At 52.4% G+C, this 21,470-nt stretch overlaps 4 protein-coding genes across 7 annotated transcripts; 2 read left to right on the forward strand and 2 right to left on the reverse strand.

Annotated features, from left to right (window-relative positions):
• Positions 1 to 1,485: 1,485 nt before the first annotated feature.
• DHRS1 (dehydrogenase/reductase 1) lies at positions 1,486 to 7,384 on the reverse strand. 2 transcript variants are annotated; one of them, XM_047075536.1, is made up of 9 exons: positions 6,922 to 7,384; positions 6,525 to 6,699; positions 5,221 to 5,364; positions 4,981 to 5,060; positions 3,533 to 3,665; positions 3,073 to 3,219; positions 2,462 to 2,531; positions 2,066 to 2,146; positions 1,486 to 1,881 (listed from the first exon to the last, which is right to left on the reverse strand). In XM_047075536.1, exons 2-9 carry the CDS (start codon positions 6,672 to 6,674, stop codon positions 1,745 to 1,747), a joined length of 942 nt encoding a protein of 313 aa, XP_046931492.1. In that variant the 5' UTR covers positions 6,675 to 6,699; positions 6,922 to 7,384; the 3' UTR covers positions 1,486 to 1,744. The 2 variants fall into 2 exon arrangements, with proteins under 2 accessions (XP_046931492.1, XP_046931491.1); XM_047075535.1 differs by having other exon boundaries at positions 7,125 to 7,383.
• Positions 7,385 to 7,451: 67 nt separating this feature from the next.
• Positions 7,452 to 12,623, forward strand: NOP9 (NOP9 nucleolar protein). 3 transcript variants are annotated; one of them, XM_047075540.1, is made up of 10 exons: positions 7,452 to 7,758; positions 7,972 to 8,430; positions 9,155 to 9,181; positions 9,509 to 9,650; positions 9,767 to 9,959; positions 10,648 to 10,788; positions 11,177 to 11,302; positions 11,458 to 11,694; positions 11,907 to 12,012; positions 12,345 to 12,623. In XM_047075540.1, exons 1-10 carry the CDS (start codon positions 7,524 to 7,526, stop codon positions 12,500 to 12,502), a joined length of 1,824 nt encoding a protein of 607 aa, XP_046931496.1. In that variant the 5' UTR covers positions 7,452 to 7,523; the 3' UTR covers positions 12,503 to 12,623. The 3 variants fall into 3 exon arrangements, with proteins under 3 accessions (XP_046931496.1, XP_046931495.1, XP_046931497.1); XM_047075539.1 differs by having other exon boundaries at positions 7,454 to 7,758; positions 9,155 to 9,265; XM_047075541.1 differs by having other exon boundaries at positions 7,697 to 7,774; positions 9,155 to 9,265.
• CIDEB (cell death inducing DFFA like effector b) lies at positions 12,611 to 18,884 on the reverse strand. Its single transcript, XM_047075545.1, has 7 exons — positions 17,426 to 18,884; positions 16,764 to 17,054; positions 15,228 to 15,341; positions 14,787 to 14,931; positions 13,793 to 13,942; positions 13,350 to 13,540; positions 12,611 to 13,182 (listed from the first exon to the last, which is right to left on the reverse strand). Exons 3-7 carry the CDS (start codon positions 15,266 to 15,268, stop codon positions 13,044 to 13,046), a joined length of 666 nt encoding a protein of 221 aa, XP_046931501.1. The 5' UTR covers positions 15,269 to 15,341; positions 16,764 to 17,054; positions 17,426 to 18,884; the 3' UTR covers positions 12,611 to 13,043.
• LTB4R2 (leukotriene B4 receptor 2) lies at positions 18,371 to 21,368 on the forward strand. Its single transcript, XM_047075542.1, has one exon. The coding sequence runs from the start codon at positions 18,371 to 18,373 to the stop codon at positions 19,445 to 19,447; it is 1,077 nt and encodes a 358-aa protein (XP_046931498.1). The 3' UTR covers positions 19,448 to 21,368.
• The last annotated feature ends 102 nt before the right edge of the window (positions 21,369 to 21,470 follow it).

Below are 21,470 nucleotides of genomic sequence, written 5' to 3' on the forward strand. Positions count from 1 at the left end.
TCCCAGAGTGATGGAGTTAAAATTTGTATATACATTTGCATGACTCTGAAGCCCACTCTTCCCATAATACTTTGCGGCATTTAGGAGACGATGCCATTGCACAAGGATTTGTTCTAATGATGGCTGTGAAAGGCTGCAGGAGATCTGGAGGCCCTTATTCTTATCATAGCATATAGGCAATGCCTCTGCCCCTAGCAGACCTTAGGAGATAATAGGAACTTAGGGTGGTAAGTGGAAGAGGGTGAGAGGGTGGTGAGGCTATCTGATCACTGTCATCTAAATGGGGTGCTTGCGGGTGTCTGGATGGCTGTCAGTTGAGCAACCGACTTCGGCACGGGTTGTGATCTCGCAGTTGGGGGGGTTCAAGCCCCACATCAGGCTCACTGCTGTCAGCGTGGAGCCTGCTTTGGAGCCTCTGCCCACCCCCACCCCCTGCATCTCCCCCACTCACACTTTCTCTCAAAAATAAATAAGCATTGAAAAAAATAATAGATGGGTGTTTGGTTAGTTCCAGTCACCTGCTAAGCCAGCTCTCTCTAAAAAACAAAACAAAACAAAACAAAAAGCCCTAATTAGTAGCTTTTGTTGGTTTCTACGGCATATACACTCTCACTGTGGCTAAATTCAAGCAACAAATATGAAGTCACCACTGACTGCAGAGCTGGAAGAGAAGCACATAGTCAGCTCTTTTGCAAGCCAGTGAGCTGCCCTTCGCACACAACTGGAACAGTAAGCAGCGCTGTCCCCAGAAAGCTACAGGAAGGTCATGGCTTCTGCACACGCTATGGGCAGCTTTGGGAAATGTCAGCTCTCACTTTGCCTTTTTCAAAGATTAGAAAGACTAGACTGACAGCAGCTGTCCCATTACGTGGATGGCCCTCTAGGCTGCTGCCAGGAAGGCTCCCTCAGAACGGTCCTGGGCTCCCCTTTGGAACACACCCCCTGTTGCCTTGCCTCAGGCTGGGACAGCCCCTGGAGCAGGCAAGGCTATTCCTTGCAGTCAATTCCTCAGGGAGCACTTCAGGTGGAACCATCCTGCAAGGAAGGATGGGTGTGTCGGTGCCATCGGCCTCTGCCTCTCACTTGGATTCGGCCAGTACTTTCCTCCCAAATTCCAGGAAATCATAAATACCAAGGAATCTGCCCTTGCTGTGCCAAGAGCAGGGCCAGCTGGAAGGCAGCAGGCATCCCTAAAGAGATGGTGGAATGAGGGGGTGGAAAAGTACTGAGAGATAGGGGTGTGCCAGCTTCTGGTTGGGGAGGGACCCTGCTCCCCAGCTGAGGTGTGGAAACGGGCCTCGCAGCTGAAGAGCAGGTGCCCTTGAGCTGGGCAGCTCTAGAGGGAAGAGTAGGAACAGATGTGGAGGAAAGGGGCCTTGTCCTAGCAAGCTCCTTGAGGACCTAAACAGCTTGCATGTATGTCTTGGAGTCTTTCTCTCAAGTACTTAACACTGGCTAAGCACAGACAGAACCAGCAGTCAAAAATTTGTTGAAAGAGAAATGAGACTTTTATTAACCTGCAGGATGTTTTTCAATACTAAGGCAAAAAGTAAAATGTAGGGGCAAGTAAAATTAAGGCATAAAGAAGTATCTAAGGGCCCCGAGGGCTCACCCAGGACATACAGTGGAGGTCTTCTCTTCATATCAAGGGTATGAGGTAGGCAGGAGAGGCTGACTTGTTTCACGGAGTCAGGCCCTACCACATAGCCCAAGGGAGAACAGTTGTGAGGTCAGGCCAGGAGGGTTAGAATTTGCTAGTGTAGAGGGTCATAATCCACTTGGGCATACGGAGGAAGCCAGGCAAGTAGGAGGCCAGCCAGCCCATGGTGGAGACATGAGAGAGAACTGAGCTCAAAGACAAATAGTCTTGGACGGGGCGGCCTGTGGACCACAGGAAGAAGAGAAGGGTTACACTGTCATTTCCCACTCCTCAGACACCTCCGCCTAGGCTAAAGAGCCTGAGTGGGATGTGAGGGAGGAATGGGGAGAAAGTGTGGGAGAAGGTGAAGTGAGCAGGGAACGGAGGAAGGGAGGTCCAGGCTGGCTGCTGGGCCAGAGCTCTTACCATCCACATCCCGAAGGCCATAGCGTCGAGCAAGGTCACAAGATGGCAGCACCTTCCCACTCAGGCTCAGGATATTGGGGTCTGTGGGCACAAGTACAGCTGAGAAGGCATGGCAGTGATGCAGTGTGACAAGGTTTGGGCTCAGTGGGACAGGGCACCACTGAAACAGGCTTCGGTGCCCAGAATTCTTTCTTTCTATTCCTAGGCCTCTGACTCCTGGCTATACTTCCTGCGGCTCCCAAAGCTCAAACTGGGCCCACATAGGGTCTCCAGAAGCTGGAGAAAAGAAGGGCATATTCCTCAACCACCTCCTGAGCCAGGACCCAGAACTGGCTACCACCACCCTGCAGATTCTCCATGCCCTTTCTTGTTACCACCTGCCCCCAACTGCTTTACCTGTTGCCAAAGCCACCACACATTTGCCACTCATTTCTGTGGTCTCTGCAGAGCTGAAATCAGATCTGAACTGAAACACAGGGGCAGAGAAGTGAAGGGTTAATTTCCAAGAGAACTGCCCGAATTTCTTTCCCACTTTTAGCTTCTATTCCAAGAGAGACAGGCCCTCATCACTGCACCTGCAGGACCCAGAATCTTAGAAGATGCTTGAGCCACTCTTCCCTACATCCAGGTACATCCTGTACCCTGGCATCAGGACCCACTGCCTTTCCTAAGTGGAAGGATCTTGGGATGTCAACTATGTCTGGACCTTCTAGGTTAGTTCAGGGCAGGGGTCAACAGCATGGGCTTCGGGGAAGGAAGCTTTTCCATTTATGGCATACATGACCTTGAACAAGTTTCTAACCTTTCCAGGTTTCAGAATTGCCATCTGCAAAATGGAGATAATATCTCCTTTGCTGGATGAAAGGACATAATGTATGTATGCTGCTCGGCCCTGCTCCTGCCACAGTAGGCACCTGGGTATTTCCTCTTTGTTACTGTCTTGTCATTGAGGATGGAGAGGCTGATTCCTTTGTGTTCCCTGCCTCCCTCGCCCTCCCCCTGCCAACCTGCTTCAACAGGGGATCATCAGCATTGTTGTTTTCCATCACAACCTCCTTCAGTAGTTCTGTCTGCACCAACCCTGGCCACAGAGACACATAGCTGACCCCGTGGCGCCGCAGCTCCTGGGCACAGTCAGCAGCCAGCCTGTCGCACTGTAGAAGGACAGAAGGCAGGGGAGAGCCAGGGCGCTCAGGCACATCACCTTCCTCCCCTGCCTTCCTTGCTTCTGCTGAGGATGCCCCAGCCCTTCTCAGGAGCCCTGTCTCAGCTGTCCACCTTCCCCAGTGTGCTGCCTACCCTGGCCACCCAAGGGGAGCCCAGGCAAAGGAACTGTTTATGAAGGGCAGAGGGAGAGGTGGGGGCCAGTGGGCCTTACTACTCTGATCATTGCGGATCAGATCTCCTGAGCTATGGGTACCATCACTGTCTGATGCCTCCCTAACCCCTGTGCTCCTGGGTCCTCACCGCAGCTTTGCCAACACCATAGGGGACATTGAAGAGATACTGCAGCCCCCCAATGGAGGAGATGACCACGATGAGTCCCCGGCCAGCTGGTACCATGAGCCGTGCTCCATACACTGAGCACAAGTAGTGACCTCTAGAAGGTGGGGCAAGGAAGGAGAAGGAATACATTACGTTCACTGCTGGCCTGGCTGCTGTAGCCCTGGCAGCTTCCTCTGCCCTCTAGGGCTAGAGACCACTTCCTGAGAGCAACAGTGGTAAAAGGAACCACCAATGGATGCGTGTAAAGGAAAAACTCAGTTTTCCATTCTCCTATGTAGGGAAAACCCAGCACACATATACTCGGTAACCAGAAAAACATTTCATTTGCATGGGAAACAGGATCCTCCAAGTGAAAACAGGTAGAGAGAATTATAGTTTCAAAAGGAAAGCCCAATCTAAGGTAATGCAAAGGAAAGGCACAGTAAATGTGTATGTGAGTTGGGGGGAGAGGTGAGGACATGTTGGTGGGCTTCCCAGAGGCTCACAAAATGGCCTTTATCTTGGAAAATTCATCATGGCTCAGGGACCAAGGCCTGGGCCTCTGCCCAGGCTCAAAACTCTGACCTGCAAGAGATGAGGGAGTGGAAGGCCTCTCTTTGGAAGGCTAAGCATGTGGGCCATAATTGCCAATTATCAGCATTTTAGGTTTTCTTTTCTTGCCTCTTGGCTGACCATCCCTCTCTGTTCTCATAATCTTTCTTCTGCCTTGGAAATCACAACTGGATTCTAATCCTGCTTCCTTGGTATTTCCACAAGAAGCTGTGGGTGTTCTTAAAATGCTTTAGGCACAGATTTTCAGATAATCTCTTAGTTACTCCCACAGGTGGCTGATCACACCCCCATGGAATGCAGTTTCTGAGAGGGCACTACCGTTCCAACAATAAAAAAGAGACACAAGTGGTGTGTCATGCTAGGTGAACTCTTCGTGCTGTGTTTCATCTCACTCCCATGCAGATGTATGTGTAACTCTGATGTTGGAGTGCCCTTGCCTGTGGATCTGGAGTGAGGATGTGGAGGCTAACATGGCTGGCACTCACCCTCATTGACCTTCTCTTGATCTAAGACAAAAGAATTTCTTTTTTTTGTCAATATCAACTACAGGTGGTGTGCATTATTCAAAGAGGGAGGCTTCCTTCCGATCACGCACTTGGATGTGCAGAATGAGGCTGGAGAGAGGCCAAGAGCAAGTTCAGTTGTGTCAGTTCTGACAGAAACAAGGTAAAAGTCAATGTTCCCAGGTACAGATCCACCTGGATGTAAATTTTCCAGAGGTGTGAGACAAACGGGACAAAAAGGAGAAGAAAGAGATGGGGAGGTCAGAGAACAAGGGCGGGCATATGAGGAACGGTCCAGGCCCTCAGCTGAGTGAACGAGGGGAACCCAGACCCTGGGACAAAGGGAACACTTACCTGAGTCCAACATTGTTGATATCATCCCAGATGGAGGCAGGGCTTTCCCAGAATGCCTTCTTAGTGTTCTTTATAATTGCCTGGAAGGCAAAGGGAGTGTTGTAAATTGGATGATCTAAAGGCAGGCAGGTATGAGGGGCTGGATAATGAAAGGGACATGAGTGGGGATAAGGACTCAGGACTCAGGGGTCAGAGGGGGAGGTTAGGGATGTGGAGCTGGAATCAAAGTGTATAGGGTACCAGGACCCCAGCGTAGGCATTGTTGACCAGCACATCCAGACGCCCCTGCTGTTCCCGATCCACTTGCTCAAACAGGCTTTGCACTTCACTCTCCTGGCTTGAATCGCATACCACAGGCACACACTGGCCCCCTCGAGACTGTGCCTGGAGAGACAGAGGGGATATGAGCTTATAGTTGCACATGAGTGTGAGACATAAGGCAACCCTCCTCAACTCCCAGCTTGGGAGGAGCTGAGAAGGGGAGGGGGCACTGAGAAGGCAAAAGCAGGAATCAAAGCCAGCAGCTGAGGGAATATGGTGAGCAATACCGCCCTCTGGTGTCTGTTTGAGGAGTTTCAGGAATGCTAGGTCTTTTCTCTATAGAGGGAAACAGATTGGGATCTCAAGCTTAAAATCTACATTTACGGAGGCCTACCAGGTGCAAGTAGTTGTACACTCTTAGTGGAAGGCAAGGGACAAATAGGGAAGGGGGGATGCTCCTGGGAAAGGAATATCTCTCTTCTTCCTCATCCTTGGTCATTTCCAACGTTCACACCCTAAGCTCCCACTCTTCACCGCTCACGTGTAACCTCTCCTCTGTCCCGGCCCTCTTACCCTCACATCACCAATGCTCCTGCCTAGTTACTGAAAAATCAAAAACTCTCAGGCATGAACTATTTCTACTTTCCGTTCTACCTCACCCTTCACAAATGAGTCCCCATCCTCTAACTTCAAAGGAAGAAGAAATACCTTATTCAGGACCAGTCCTCCTATTCTCCAGATCCATGCTCTAGTTCCCACCCTCTTACCTTCTTGCCTCCTAACTGCTCCCCTGTGCTCCCAGAGCATTCTGTGTCTGCCTCTGATTTCCTGCTGGGTCCTATCTTTCCAAAGCAGAAGTGACATCTTATTTATCTTGGTAACCCCAGTGCTTCACCCAGTGCCTAGCAAACCAAATATATTTTTTTAAACTGAAATCCAGTAAAAAAAAAAAAAAAAAAAAAAAAAAAAAGTCAAGCGAAAGTGTACAGCTCAATAAAGTCTTTCCTAAAATAAAGGAAAGCACAGGTCCACAACCCTTCAGCTGCAATTCCAAAATCCCTGAAGGTTTCAAACAGAAGGCTTTTTTCATAAAACTCACTTATTGGCAAAATTTGACCTGATCTGAAGTCATTTATGGGCTTCATTTATTCCAGTCTGAATAAATATTCACATTTCGTGGAGGAATATAATGGTTTCAGGTAAGGGATTAGTGGAAAGAGTGGTTAATGGGAAGGGCTACCTCAGGTGGTGTGTGTCCCACTTGTTCCAGAGGAAGCACCCACCTCCTCAGCAGTGGCCCGCAGCGTGTCCATATGGCGGCCAGTGATGTAAACTGTGGCACCTGCCTGGCAGAGTTGCAAGGCGATGCCGCGGCCAATACCTCTGGAAGCACCGGTCACCACGCACACTTGGCCCTTCATGGGAGCTGCCATGACTCACATGCAAAGGGGGGAAAATCTGTGGAAGCAAAGACTTGCTCTGAGGGAAGCCTGCATCTTGTGTATGTGGAAGGGGGACCCGGATAGCGGGAGGGAGGGGGAGCCAAGGTTGGGATCCTCTGAGAAGAGAGAAGTTTCAGAGCAGGACAACGGTGCAAACCCCAGGGCAAGGCTGTTCGTCCTTTTTGGCAGGCCAAGAAGTAAATAAGGGGGCTCGGTGAGACTGTCCAGGGCTACCCACCTATAAGGACTCTCTGAAAGGGGTTGACCGGGTGGGGGGCGCTCAGCGCGGCAGCCCCTCAACGGCGGGTCCACGCAGCGTCCTGGGCTATCCAGAGCTCTGGCCTCTGGCGTGGCCCTGTCGGGCTGAGCCCGGAGGGGCGGCTTCCGAGTCGGGGGTAAGAGCGGGGCCCGGGCACGCAGGAGAGAGCTCGCGCCCTTTACCTGCGCTCCTGCAGTCCCGGCGCCGTCTAGCCGGCAAAGTCCTTGGACTCTAGGACTTCGATTCTGGCTGCGGGCGCGGGACCAGGTGACTGCAACTGGATCAGAGTGTGAGGCTGGGGTGCCAGCCCGCGTTCCCATCCGGGATCAGCGGAGGGCTTGGAGGAGAGGGTCAGAGAGCACGGGAGGCAGTGCTGGGGCCAGGACTGGCGACTGGAGGCGGGGCGACCTGGGGACACACAGTCACCCGGCTAGGGGCTGTCGCCAATACCGTGACGTATATGCTGCGCGCCGAGCACGCCGGCCTTCCTAAACTCCGTCCGGACCCGGCACGCTCCTACGTGCGTGACGTTACTCTGCGACTGGAGACGCTTTCGCGGACGGACACGGTTTTGAGCACTCATGGGACTGGGTCCGCGCTCCCTCCACAAGGCTGGGCGCCGGTTTCCAGCTGGTGACAAACGGGGGCGCCGGGCCAAGGGGTCGGGGCGCCCCCCACCAGGCCGCCAGCGGCCTTGGGACAGAAGCTCGGAGCCAGCCTCAGACGCGCACCCTCACCTGAGCCCCGAAGCTCTGGGGTATTTCCGCCAGGCGCTGTCAGCCCTGAAAGAGGCTCCTGAAACCGGAGAAGAACGAGGTGGGGAGACTTCAGGGTGAGACTAAAAGTGGGATTCGCTGGGCATAAGTTCTGGGATAAGCAGGAGAATTTTCATGGGTCCCCAGAGCATAGGGACTTAGTCTATGTCTCCCATATCCTCTTCATTGCTCCCCTCTCCCTCCTTTAGTTAACTAATGGAACATAACCATCCTCCTCTTAGTCTCTAAAATATTTCTTTTCTTGTCTGTTCAGAACTGATGGTGCACAATGTTTTGAAGGAAGTGGAAGCTGAGGCCCTAGCCTTGGCCACAAACAAGACTGGCAGTGAGATTATGCAGGAACTGCTGGGATTTAGTCCCCTGAAACCGCTGTGTCGAGTATGGGCTACTTTGCGCTCCAACTTCCGCTTTGTGGCCTGTCATCGATGCGGGGTGCATGTATTGCAAAGTGCTTTGCTGCAGCTGCCTCGATTGCTGGGGAGCCCTGCAGAGAAAGAGGAGGAGGACGTGGAAGAGGAGGAAGATGGCAAGGATGGTCCCTTGGAGACTCTGGAGGAGCTGGTTTTGGGACTAGCCTCCGAGGTGTGTGATGATTTTCTTTTCTACTGTGGAGACACACATGGCAGCTTCGTGGTCAGAACTCTGCTACAGGTGTTGGGAGGGACTCTTCTGGAGTCTGAGAGAGCCAGGCACCGTGGCTCTCAGTCACCTGGTAAGTATTACAAGAGGGAAGTGGACGTAGAGGAGAGGAGAGTTTAGGAAGTCCAGTAGAAGAGAGTAAGCAGAAGAGTAATTCTTGCTGACCTTAAAGAATTAGCAGAGAAATTAGGACAAGACTTAACAGGCCAAAGATTAGTGCACACAGAGGCCCAGACGTGAGGATGCATAGGTGTGTTTGGGGGACAGCTAGTAGAATAGGCCAGGGGTAAGAGGTGATTCATGAGGAATGGGTGTCAAATTTTTTTTAAACCACAACTCACAGATTTTTTTTTTGTTTTGTTTTAAACATCACTGAACATGCGTCTGTGTATGTATACATATATTGGACTCAAGCAGAACTTTGAGAAGTTAATATATATACAACCCATTCTGATATTTGCTTTTCTGTTTTATTCTATTCTATTGAAAAATTGCTGGTTAAGATCCACTAAAGTGATTTTATGATGCATTTGTAGGCAGTGACCTACAGTTTAAAAAACTCTGGGAAATAAGGTTAGAGAGTTTAGATGAGGCCTTGAAGTCCTGAGAGTTTGGCCTATCTTCTCTGGACCACTGGGGAGCTGTTGAAATTTCTTAGAAAAATTAAAACAGAAACGTAGTCTCTGTTTAGTCATCCAGATGAGAAGAGGTATTCCTTGCTCATCTATGGGATTATTCTCCCTCCTGGATGGTAGTTTGTGATCCCAGCACTGCACGTGTTTTTGGTCTTCTTTCAGAAGCACAAAGGGCCCCAGCTCGGGAAGGTAAGCCATCTGATTTTGAGGTCCCTGAAACCTTCTTGAATCGCCTTCAGGACCTGAGCTCCTGCTTTCTGAAGGACATTGCTGGTAAGGAGGGAAAAAGGAGGAGGGTCTAGGACCTGCTTTTCTGGAGGTGAACTGTCATCATCTGAGGCCCTTACTTCGATCAGTCTTATTCCTTTTCAAATCTGATTGGGTTTGATATTGCAAAGACTCTGTATAGAGCTTTTACGTCCAAAGTCCCTGATATCTTTTGCTTGAGGTTTGAGGTTGTACAGGTTGTCTGGATTTTGGAAGAGCTGCTTTTATTATTTCTGCCCTCTCCCTCAGTATTTATCACTGACAAGATCTCCAGCTTCTGCCTTCAAGTGGCCTTACAAATCTTACACCGCAAACTGCCCCAGTTTTGTGCTCAGCTCTGCAGTGCTGTGATTGGCTATCTGAGTAGCCGCAATTCCTCAGCAGATGGCAGGTATGGTCTAGGCCTCAGAGTCCACCAAAGTTGATGAGGCTGTGTGAAGTGAATGAAGTGATATGGATATTTTAGATGCAGTAAAGGCTGCTTGATCACCTTCTCCTTGTCCCTAGCCCCCTACTGCTATTTCTGCGGGATCAGACGAGCTCCAGACTCCTGGAGCAAGTGCTGCTGGTGCTGGAGCCCCCGAGGCTCCAGAGCCTCTTTGAGGATCACTTCCAAGGGCAGCTGCAGACCCTGGCCGCACACCCCATTGCCAACTTCCCTTTGCAGCGTTTACTGGATGCTGTTACTACCCCTGAGCTGGTGAGTTGAGAGTGGGGCCGGATCTGTTTCTGTGCTCTGTTATTTCTGCTAGTTTTTGTCCCTTGTGCCTTATTTTATTGTGTGCCTGCCTCTGCATCTCTGAGTGTGTGCTGGCCATTCCCCTTGAAGTTATTCCTGGGGGTTACTCAGAGCTTATGACGAAAGTGCCTTCTCAGAAAGGATTTGTTTTGGCTTCTTGGGTACCAATACCAGCAGGTGACTGGCTTAATCCAAATATGCAGCTTGAGGTTCCATGACCCGTGTTTGTGGTCAACTATCTGTAGCAATACAGAGTTGGGAGTTGGGGTAGAAGGGTAGATTTTTTTTTTTTTAAGATTTTATTTTTAAGTAATCTCTACACCAAATGTGGGGCTTGAACTCACAACCCAAGATCAAGAGCTGTGTGCTCTGCTGACGGAGATAGCTAGGTGCCCCTAGAAGGGCAGATTTAATTCCAGTATCCCCTTATCTTGAGAGTGTGGCCATTTAAAGTATTGCTGCTTCCCTCATGTGAGGCAGCACCTCTAAGACTGCCCCTTGTCCTAGACTTTATCTGGCCAAACCCAAATCCTGATATTGGCCGTGCTTATCTAGCACTTCTAGTTGTTTTCAGCAGGAAGATTTCTCTGAATAACTCAGTCCACTGTTACAGAATGCCAAAGATTCCTCATTCTGTGTCTCCCCTCAGCTGTCCCCCGTGTTTGAGGAGCTGAGCCCTGCCCTGGAAGCTGTGCTGGCTCAAGGTCACCCGGGGGTGGTCATTGCCCTGGTGGGGGCCTGCCGCAGAGTTGGGGCCCACCAAGCCCGGGTCCTGCAGCTGTTGTTGGAGGTGAGTAGGTGTTGCCCCCAACTTGTTTATGCCCTCAGTTCAAATTCCACCTGTTAGGACCTCTCTAATCTTCAGTGGTTGTATCTCTGGACTCAAGAGGCCTAATGTCCAGGGAGTTCACAGATCCAGAGAGAAATGAGGCCAAACCCATCTCATAGCCCTGGAATGAAAATTGTCTCCCAGAACTAAGAGAGCAGTTTATTTAAGGAATAAATGTTTATTCAACCCCTGTTATGTGTATAGGGGCTGGGGATACAGCAAGGCAGATGACATCCTGCCCTTATGCAGCTTACATTCTCACATCTCCTGAATGCTTTCCTCTGTCTAGATAGTCGGGGTGAGGGATGAGGTAGCTCTCCGATTCATCATGTTTTGTCTTCTCCTCTAGGCATTCCACTGTGCGGAGCCCCCTTCCCGGCAAGTGGCTTGTGTGCCTCTCTTTGCCACTTTGACGGCTTATGAGGTATACTATAGACTGGCAGAGGAGGAAGGGGCAGTGCCCGCAGAGCACCAGGTGAGGTAGGAGAGGGGCCAAGTCAGTGACTAATTGGGGCCAGGGTTTAAAAAGTCCTTCACCCTTGTGGTGAGGGTGTGGGGATCTCTGGCTTCATCCAGGTGGGGGTGGCACTTTGGTGGCTGCCTCCTAAATCCCTGTTTCTGTCCTACCAGGTGGAAATGGCCACGGCCAGGGCTCTGGGGGAAGTGACAGTCCTTGGGTCTCTTCTGCTTCAGCATCTGCTGCACTTCTCTAGCCCTGGTATCGTACTTCGAAGTCTGGGTGCCTTGACGGGACCACAACTTCTGACTCTCGCCCAGAACCCTGCTGGCTCCCACGTGCTTGATGCCGTCCTGACCAGCCCCTCCGTGACACGCAAGCAGCGTCGCCGTGTGCTGAAGACCCTAAAGGTTCTGGTTTCTGCTTTGATTCCCCCACCAACATCCATTTAAGAGAACATGAGCTTGCCCTGAGACTGTCCTTCAGAATCAGAGAGGATATATCGTTCCCAGGCTCTTTCGACTCAGCCCATAAACTTCTGAAACTTCACTTCCCCGTTGCCCTCCCCAGTGCACTTTTGTGGAATGCCCTAGGGGGACCTACCTTGCTTGTTTCACTGCAGGGACAATACGTGGCTCTGGCCTGTAGTCGTCATGGCAGCCGAGTGCTAGATGCCATCTGGAGTGGAGCAGCCTTGGGGGCCCGGAAGGAAATTGCTGCCGAGCTGGGTGAGTACCTGCACCTCTCTCTAACCTTTCCAAACTTCCCTCACTCCAGATGGCTGAGTGGCTGGGGAGGGGACTTAAATACAGCAGAGACTTCAGTTCAAAAGGGTGGTGTTGGCCATGGGTTCTTAGCAGTCTGCCCTCCTTTCCTCTGCTGATTATGCAGCCCTGTGCTCCCGCCCTCTCCTGTCTTCCGTTCTTTGGAGACTGAGGTATTATCCCTGAGGCCAACCCAGGGCCCAGGGAAAATGGAGGGACCTTCACCCAGGGAGTGTCGCTTTGAGCATGGGGGGTGACTGTATGATGATACTGAACATGAGTGATTCCCTTTGCAGGGGAGCGGAACCAGGAGCTGATAAGAGACCCTTTTGGCCACCATGTGGCTCGAAATGTGGCCCTGACTACTTTCCTGAAGCGCCGAGAGGCTTGGGAACAGCAGCAGGGGGCAGTGGCCAAGCGGAGGAGGGCTTTGAACTCAATACTTGAAGACTGAGGCCTTTGGACCTGGGACTGGGTGATGGGGAAGGTAGTGGGAGTATCTGTCCTGTCCCCTTCTTAGTTTAAGTTGGAATCAAAAGTCTTATTAATAAACGTTTTTATATTTTTATTGGAAATGTTTTTGTTATTTTGGGGAAAAGGGTATAAAGAAATAGAAATCTCAAGGTAAAATCAGAAAGGGCTGAATTCAGTGCACTAGGAAGCTTAGGGACAGGAGGAGTTGCAAGGAATCTAGATGTAGCAATGATCAGGGTGGGGTCAAGATACTTGGGGACAGGCTTGTGGCCTTTCCGGGTAAGTGGGATGCTGGAAAGATGGCTAGGAAGGGACAGCATTCTTCAGGAAAGGGTATAGGCTAGGGGTGTAAGGTGTTATGCTGATGGGGCCTGTCACAGTGGGGTCAGAAGGCATTGGGGAAATCAGGTGAGTTACCTAATCTGCACTGTCTTCAGATCTCCAAAGCTGATGCTGTCACAATCCTCACAGTGTGTCTCTTGGAATGAATCTAGGGGCAGAAAGCAGCTTGGAGCCCCTTCTCAGTAGGGATGAAGGCGACCCTGCCGCTGCCAATGCCATTGTTCGGCCCCTTCTATTAAATGGCGAAGGCTGGAGGAAATTCCCAGCAACATATGGCCCAGCCCTTGCAGCAGTGCAGAGGTCCAACGGAGGAGCTCCCTGAAGGGCAGAGACAAGATGAAGTCGGATGGGTGGGGGAGCGTGGGAGGAGGCTATAGAGGGGGTTTTCCACAAGGGAGAGATTATGGATAGGGGAGTATAGAAGAAGGAATTAAGGGCGCTGCAACTGTAAGGGGATGAGGAAATACGATATGTTGGTCTCTGACCTGAGTACTTTCTTTGGGCCGAGTCCTTGAAAGTCACAACTCATGGAGTAGAGCCCATAGAATGTGGCTTTGATATTGAGGCTGCCAAAGAGGTCTCGAGGGTTTTGCTTGTATACATCAAAGGTGATACGGGCGATGTCCTTGCTGTGCTTGGGCTTCTCACGGCCCAGGCCGTATGACAGCACCCCACTCTGTAGGGTACACTCATCAGTGCCACGCACCCTCACACCCTGACACCCACGGTGTGCACTGGGCACACAGTTCCCCACCAGCACTGGGTCAGACCCACCCTTGCCTGGACTCTTTGTCCCCTGTATGGTGTCCTTGGCAACCCCTTACCTCTCCCAGTGTCTCTGCCCCCAAGATCACGGTTGGGCTAGAGAAGCTTGGGAGAGATATAAAGGATTGGTGGCCTACAGCAAGCCCCACTATGGGCCTCTCACCCTGCTGGGGGTCCAGCTCTGCCCATACTCCAGCACCATCAGGCACGTGTCATCCTCCAAAAGCTGGAAGAAGTCCTCACTCTCCACGGCGGTCCCATCCTCCTCCAGCACCAGTGTTAGCATTCCACTCAGCAGCAGGGCCTCCAGTGCCTGCCCAGCCACAGGAAGCAGGAGGGAAGGGGCAGGGCTTATCCATGCCCCTCCCTCTCCAGCTGCCCCACATCCACTGGTTGGCTCTGGATGCTGGTTGACACCCCAACTCTACTTCCTGGGAAACTGCCATTCTTCAAATGGCTCCAGCTCTTGGTGCTTAGTTGCTGGGGGGACCCTCACTAAGGGCTGACTTTTTTTAACCTAGTTGCTCCTCTGTCATTGTCCTCTTTCCCTGTTACCCTCTGAGCCAATCCTAGTGGTTTGGAATTGAAAAACTAGTCAGGTTCTCTTGAGGTCCATCCTTCTGTCTTCTCTCCAGTGTCTTACCTCACTGTCCCCCACTCTCAGAGAACTGTTTTCAGTAACAATGACCCTTAGCCTTTTTGAGTCTTCACTAGTGCCAGGTATCTATGTAGACTTTACATACATGTCCTCTTTGACTCCTTTCCACAACCCTAGGAGAAAGGTGTAACATTATTCCCTTTTTGTAGATCAAGAAACTAAAGTTTTGATAGGTTGAACAACTTCCTACAGTGTGACACTAGCAAGTGGTAGAATCTGGACTTGAACTTGACTTGTCATATGAATCACCATTCCATACTGACTTCTGAATGCCATTCCCCCAACCCTCCCTAGCTATTCCTCCTCCTACCCCCTGGAAAAGAAATAACCTAAATACAGCATTGGTCATTGGGCTGAACCGCGCCGCACCCCCCCCCCACTTTAGCCCTCAGAGGGAGGAGCAGCCATGTAACTAACCTCAGCCTTTCTGCTCAGTCACTGTAAGTTCTCACTCTTCTCTAGCCCCTGCAGTAGGAACTTAGGGATTTGGCTCACTTACCTTGTCTAGCAGTTCCTGGCGGGTGGCAGCTGTCAGACCTTTCCGGGTGGTTCGCTTGTGATCACAGACACGGAAAGGTCGCTGGGGTGGTGGAGCTGAAGTCCAGACTTTCCTGCCAAACTCAGAGCTCATACTGGATACTGACCTGGTAGTTGGGAAGAAAGGTCAAGAAGTGAGAAGTTTGGTGAATGCAGTAGGGATGATGGGGTGGGGTGCCTGGGGAGTTAGGGAGGGATCTAGGTTTGCAGATCAGAGTAGCCTAGGGAGAGACCATGGAGTGGGGGTGGTGAGTGGTGGTTCCATAGCTGGACAAGCCCGTTGTGGAAAGTGGGGGCAGGGAGGAGAAGGGGTGAGTATCAGAGTCTCCTGGGGGCCAAATGGAATTTTGTTGCCATGCCCTATCCTCAGAGTTGGAGGGTAGAAAGGAGGGTTAAAAATCACCTGAGCAGGCCGCTGGGGTTCAGGGCTGAGAGGTACTCCATGGTGAAGGGAAGGAGCAGGGGAGTTGCCTCTCCCACTGAGTTCTTGGCTGTGTGGTTCTCTGCTGTGCTGGGGCTGAAATGGTGGTGTTTTCAGCTACACAGCTGGGATCTCAGCTCCAGTGAGGTGGGAGATGAGTCAACCCGGACTCTGGTCCCCCCTGCCTGGCCAGTAAGAAGGGCAAAGTCCAAGGGGAGGGAGAGAAGGAGGGGCCTAGATGGGATAGTGGAGGAGAGATTGAGGCCCAGAGTTGCCCACAAAAGTCATGAGGCTTTTGTGCGTGCGTGCGTGTGTGTGTGTGTGTGTGTGTGTGTGTCTGTCTGTCTGATGGCAGTGTGTGCTGAGGATAAATGGGAACTATGTAAGGATGGAATGTGGTCTCTGGTGTTTTTCTTTCTATGGAGAGAATTTCTAGGAATAGTTCCTGGCTCCCAACCCTAGAGAAGCTGCGTTATACATGATTTGCACTGTACTTGCTGCCACCTACTGTGAAAGCCATAAACTGCAGCATTAGGAAAGGGGAAGCCAGGCTGCGGGTGGGATCATGGGCAGAGCTTGGAGGAAATGAAGGGTGAGACAGTGTGCCAGGGTGGCGTGTGAGGAGAGGATGGATCCTGTTCCCTGGATCCAGGATCACCAGGATCCTGTCTGGGACCCTGGCCTTCCTGCTTTCCTGCTTCTTCCTCCGTCTAGGGGAGGGGCCGGCTCAACATTTCTCTGGCTTCAATCTCCAGAACTGCTCACTTCAGCTACACTGCATTAGTCACTTTCTCTCTCACCTTTCTCTTTTGGCCACTGAATCGGCGTGAAGGAGATGTGAAGGGGAAGGGGGTTGTCTTTTGATGGCATCAAGACTGGCTTTGGGTGCCCTGAGTCCCATCTCTGATTTCAGCTATAGTTGTGGATAGTTGTATGGCAGCTCAGACTCTCACTAAGACTGAACCCCTCACATGAGTGTAAATCTCTGCTTTCCTGCCTAGGTGTTTGAGGCTGCGGCAGCCCACTCAGCCTCCTGACACGTATAGGCTGCAAGTGTGTATAATGCCTCTAGGACAACCCTCAAACAGTGAAGAAGGCAAGCTGGGCATCAGTGCCCCAGTCTTCTGTCTTTCTGGAAGGCATTCTGTGTAATTCTGAGAGCTTCCTAATCCTTACTGAAGAGACTCAATAACACACTTATTTGGCTCTCTTTTTCCCTCTCCTCCCCTGCTCCCTCACTTCTACTTCCTGAGCTGACTTCCCAGATGCAGAATTACCTGTACCCATGCTAATTCAGGCTGTGCTTTGGAAGTAACCCAAACTGAGACAATACTGGTGTCCTGGCTCCCAAGGAGTGCCCAGTTCTAGCTGGTAACTGGGCAGGGGTCTTTCCCCTTAGCTCAACTTTATCAGTGTACTAGGTCCCCCTCAAATTTCTGCATTTCCAGGCTTTGCCTGATCTCTTCACCCAGAGAAGGCTTCTTTTCAGTATGTCTCTACCAATGCATCCTTTCCTACCTTCTTATCTCGTAGCTCCGTAGGATGGTCTCTTTGTGGTTGTGTGTTATGATTCCTCAAAGAGCTGATAAGTCCCTTGTACCTCCAATGCATCCCCCAGAACTCAGCACTGTGACTGAAAGCTGTCATTGGTAGCCCTTTGAGAGCCCTGGGAGTAGAAAGAATGGAGCAGGGCATAAGGTAAGAGATGAGAGTGATGTGGGTGCATAAGGCAAGCTAAAGGCAGAGCACAAACTAACAACTCCCCTGCCCCCAGGTGGGATATGTGTGATATTCCTCAGGCACTCCTAGCTGTGCAAGAACAAAGATAAGAACAGAAAACAATGGTTAAACTGATAGAGATCACAGGACCTGAGTCTCTATCAGTTTACAAATATCTTAGTAAATTACAAGAAAAGGGCAATCTCATCAATAGTCCAATCTCCAGGAGCTCCCTACTGTCTTAATGATAATACTTTGCTAGAGGGCAAAACAGCCTTAGCTTGGCAATAGCTAGGCCCCCAACAATCTGTAACTCCTCTTTAGCATATGGAAATCCCTTCAAGAAACTTCCTCTTGACTTTATCTCCTTCAGCTCCACAGTATATAAAGGATCACCCCCTCACACTTATAAACTGCTCTTCCTGCCCACAGGTTCTGTCCCCATGCTTTAATAAAATCACCTTTTTGTACCAAGGACATCTTCAAGAATTCTTTCTTGGCCGTCGGCTCTGGACATCACCCCCATAACCTCAAAACCTCATCAAGAGGAGTAGGTAGCAGGCTGAAGAAAAAGAGGGCTCAGCAGGATCAGAAGTCAGGAAATAGGTCAAAATAGAGCAGTTGGGGGAACGAGTAGTTTGGGTCACCTTCTCTGCTGAGTGTAGGCCAGGGAAGCCTCAGCACGTGGTGACAACTGTCCCAACAACTGGGGCCAGAACTGCCCGAGGGAGGAGGGCAGATGCAGGACCCAGGATTTTGTAGTGTCCCTACTCACCTACACGATCAGGGAACCTTATCTGTATACCTGCAGATAGTCCTGTTTCCTAGGGAAGCAGCCTGTCACATGCCTGGACCTGTTAGTGATGGGAAAGGGTAGAGTGCGGGAGGAGCCCTAGGAAAGGCCTGAGAAGAACTCCACCTCGTCCCTCCCTGTTCCTAGTCTCACACTGCAAATCTAACTGGCAGAGGACAGGAGTAGGCACCTCACTCACTGCTGCTGTGCCTTTCAGCTTCTCCAGCCCCCTCGTGGGCCTGATCCTACTAGCTCCCAGGTGGGTAAGTAGATCTGCGCATGCACCTTTACTTCCCACCACTCATTTTGCCCTAAGGTATAAGGAATGGGGCTGGACAGAGAAGAAGCCCAGCTAAAGGGGTAGAAGTGGAGGTAGTGGCAGCCTGGGAGTCAGGACTGGGGAGGTCGGCTGACTGACAGCAGGGGATTTGGGTTCCAAGAAGTAGTGATTGAGTAGGGGCCAGGGTAGGTCAGGAAGTCAGTCAAGGCTCTTAGAAGAGAGGAAAGTGGGAGGAAACGCAGTCCCTTCTCACCTGGCATGAGGGGTACCCTGGGCTTTTGCCCACCCCCTAAATGCCCTCCATGGCCTTTTCCATCTCCCGGTAGGCACAGAATGCTGGCCTGTTACCGACCCCCGGGGAACGAGACGCTGCTGAGCTGGAAGGCCTCGCGGGTCACAGGCACGGCCTTCCTGCTGCTGGCGGCGCTGCTGGGACTGCCGGGCAATGGTTTCGTAGTGTGGAGCCTGGCGGGCTGGCGGCCCGCAAGGGGGCGACCGCTGGCGGCCACGCTGGTGCTGCACCTGGCGCTGGCCGACGGCGCGGTGCTGCTGCTCACGCCTCTCTTCGCGACCTTCCTGGCGGGGCAGGCGTGGCCGCTGGGCCAGGCGGGCTGCAAGGCGGTGTACTACGTGTGCGCGCTCAGCATGTACGCCAGCGTCCTGCTCACCAGCCTGCTCAGCCTGCAGCGCTGCCTCGCCGTCACCCGCCCTTTCCTGGCGCCCCGGCTGCGCAGTCCGGCCCTGGCCCGCCGCTTGCTGCTGGCCGTCTGGCTGGCCGCTCTGCTGCTCGCCGCCCCGGCCGCCGTCTACCGCCACCTGTGGGGAGACCGCGTGTGCCAGCTGTGCCACCCGTCGCCGGCCCACGCCGCGGCCCACCTGAGCCTGGAGACGCTGACCGCCTTCGTGCTTCCTTTCGGGCTGGTGCTCGGCTGCTACGGCTTGACGCTGGCGCGGCTGCGGGGCGCCCGCTGGGGCGCCGGGCGGCGCAGGACGCGGGTGGGCCGGCTGGTGAGCGCCATCGTGCTCGCCTTCGGCTTGCTCTGGGCGCCCTACCACGTGGTCAACATTCTGCAGGTGGTCGCCGCGCTGGCTCCGCCGGAAGGGGCCTTGGCCAGGCTGGGCGGGGCGGGCCAGGCAGCGAGAGCTGGAACCACAGCTTTGGCCTTCTTCAGCTCCAGCGTCAACCCGGTGCTCTACGTCTTCACCGCAGGGGATCTGCTGCCCCGGGCAGGTCCCCGCTTCCTTACAAGACTCTTTGAGGGCTCTGGAGAGGCCCGAGGCGGGGGCCGCTCTAGGGAGGGGACCATGGAGCTCCGAACTACCCCTCGGCTCAAAGTGGTGGGGCAGGGCCAGGGCGATGGAGACCCTGGGGGCGGGGTGGAGAAGGACAGTCAGGGATGGGACCCTTGACAACAAACCCTACCAACCCGGCCTGCTCTTCCCTATCCCCTTCCGTCGTCCCTCCCCCAGAACTCAGGGAACATCTGGAGCGTTTGGGGAGCCTTCTCTGGCCACAGTTTGGATCTTTCTGGGCAGGCCCGGGTTCCTCCAAACTGAGGGATTGCAAGTGGTGGTGGTCCTTGTTAGTGAATATTGTGTGCCTGCAGGTAGGCATGGGCCTACATGCCAGAACTGCTTACTTGTTGCCAATAGCTACTGTGAAATACACTGAGGAGGGGGGCATTACATGATGGGTTAAGCATGCCCACACTGGTAGATCATTATGCCTGAGTTGTACTGAAGCCACCTGGTTCTCTGCTGGGTCAGTCCAAGGCTGGGCGCTGCCAGCCTTCAGTGGCATCTTGACTTGTTCTCCCGAGTCTGGGTGGCCTGGTTCCCTCCAGCCAAGCCATAGACCGCTCTGGAAATAAAGGGAGAAAGAGGAAGGAAAGGTATGGGGGCTTGAATGAGAAAATGGGGATGGGAGCCACTTCCTGCAGTCTGAAAGAGTTGAGTGGAGAAAAAGCCAGCTCTGGAAGGGGAAAGACAATGTGTGGGGTTAGAAAGGAAAGTTTTCCTGTCTTGTGGTTGGTGCAGTGTGGGGAGGGAGGCTGGGAGCCCTGTCTTCCTCTCTGAATCCAACTCTTCCCCCCGAAGGTCACCTGACTCAAAAAGGAGCCCAGGAGCAGGCACAGGCTCACCCAGGGGACATTTGGGGCTTGGGGTGAGGGGTACGGGGATTGTGTGGATGACTGGAGGACAGGAAGTTCTCAGGGAGGTGACATCTCTCCTTGGTCTCCTTTTTCTCTCTGCCAAGTCTTGACTCCTCCCAAGACTGCTAGCTGTTGCTCACTGCCCCCCATACCCCTTGGCCCCCATCTTTTGGAATCTCTCTATCGCTAGGTCCCCAAACTGTTCTGAATCCTGACGCTTTTGAGTTTGAGGATGTAGGATGGAGTTCAGAGGACATCCACATGCACACACATGTGGTGGTCGCTAGGGTGACTAACATCCCCGTTTGCCCAAGACTTTCCCAGTTTCACCACCAACAGTTTCTTGTCCCAATCCTCAGTCCCTGGCAAACCTAGATGGCTGGTGACCTGAGTGCTCACCCGGACCACCATCCCAGGTTCTGCTTTAGTGACTGTTCACATCACTCAGACAGAGGCCAAGAAAGAGTAAAGGAAATTCAGTCTGCAGGGTCATGCCAGGGGCACCCAAACTGGGGCAGGGTGGAGCTCTGCATCTGGGGGGCAGGAAGTATGCTTACAGTATCTAGCCTGGGGTGGAGGAAGAAAGGCTGTTGAGAGACATGGAAGTGGGGAGCAGTTTGGGAGAGGAGGCGAAGACAACCCAGTTTCTGTCAGGAGGGGCCTCTGGTTGACCCCTGAGCTCTGGGCCAGAACTTGCATCCTCTGACACTGACAGCGGGAACTTCTTCCTGTTCTCATGTGTCAGGGCAGAAGCTCCCTAACTTCCTCCCTTCCATAGTCCCTGTCTTACAACCTCTGTGGTCAGAAAGCCCTTCCTCAACTCTGCCTTCCTGCTGTGGTTTCAGCCCATTTCTTTGCATCACATCCTCTGTCTCACAGCTACTGGGTCAGCTCTGCACTGGCCCTTCTCAAAGCAGAGAGGGTAAAGGACCTCAGTGACCACCAAAGATGGACCAAAGTGCATCTTTCCTGGGAAGTGACAGAGTTGGAAAGGAAGCAGAAAGGCTCATGGTCAGATTGAAGGAAAGACTTTTCAGTTCTCAGTCCCTGCAGAAGAGGTCAAAGGGAGAGACTGCACTCCTTCCAGGAAGGGAGAAGAGTGACCATTCTTTTTTTTTATTAAAAATATTTTTTTAACGTTTATTCATTTTTGAGAGACAGAGAGAGACAGAGCATGAGCAGGGAAGGGGCAGAGAGAGAGGGAGACACGGAATCCGAAGCAGGCTCCAGGCTCCAAGCCGTCAGCACAGAGCCCGATGCGGGGCTCGAACCCACGAACT

The sequence above is a fragment of the Lynx rufus genome, unplaced genomic scaffold (genome assembly GCF_022079265.1).
Source record: "Lynx rufus isolate CCGP_SWC_20201006 ecotype Redwood Valley unplaced genomic scaffold, mLynRuf1.p SCAF_13, whole genome shotgun sequence".
Taxonomy (NCBI): domain Eukaryota; kingdom Metazoa; phylum Chordata; class Mammalia; order Carnivora; family Felidae; genus Lynx; species Lynx rufus.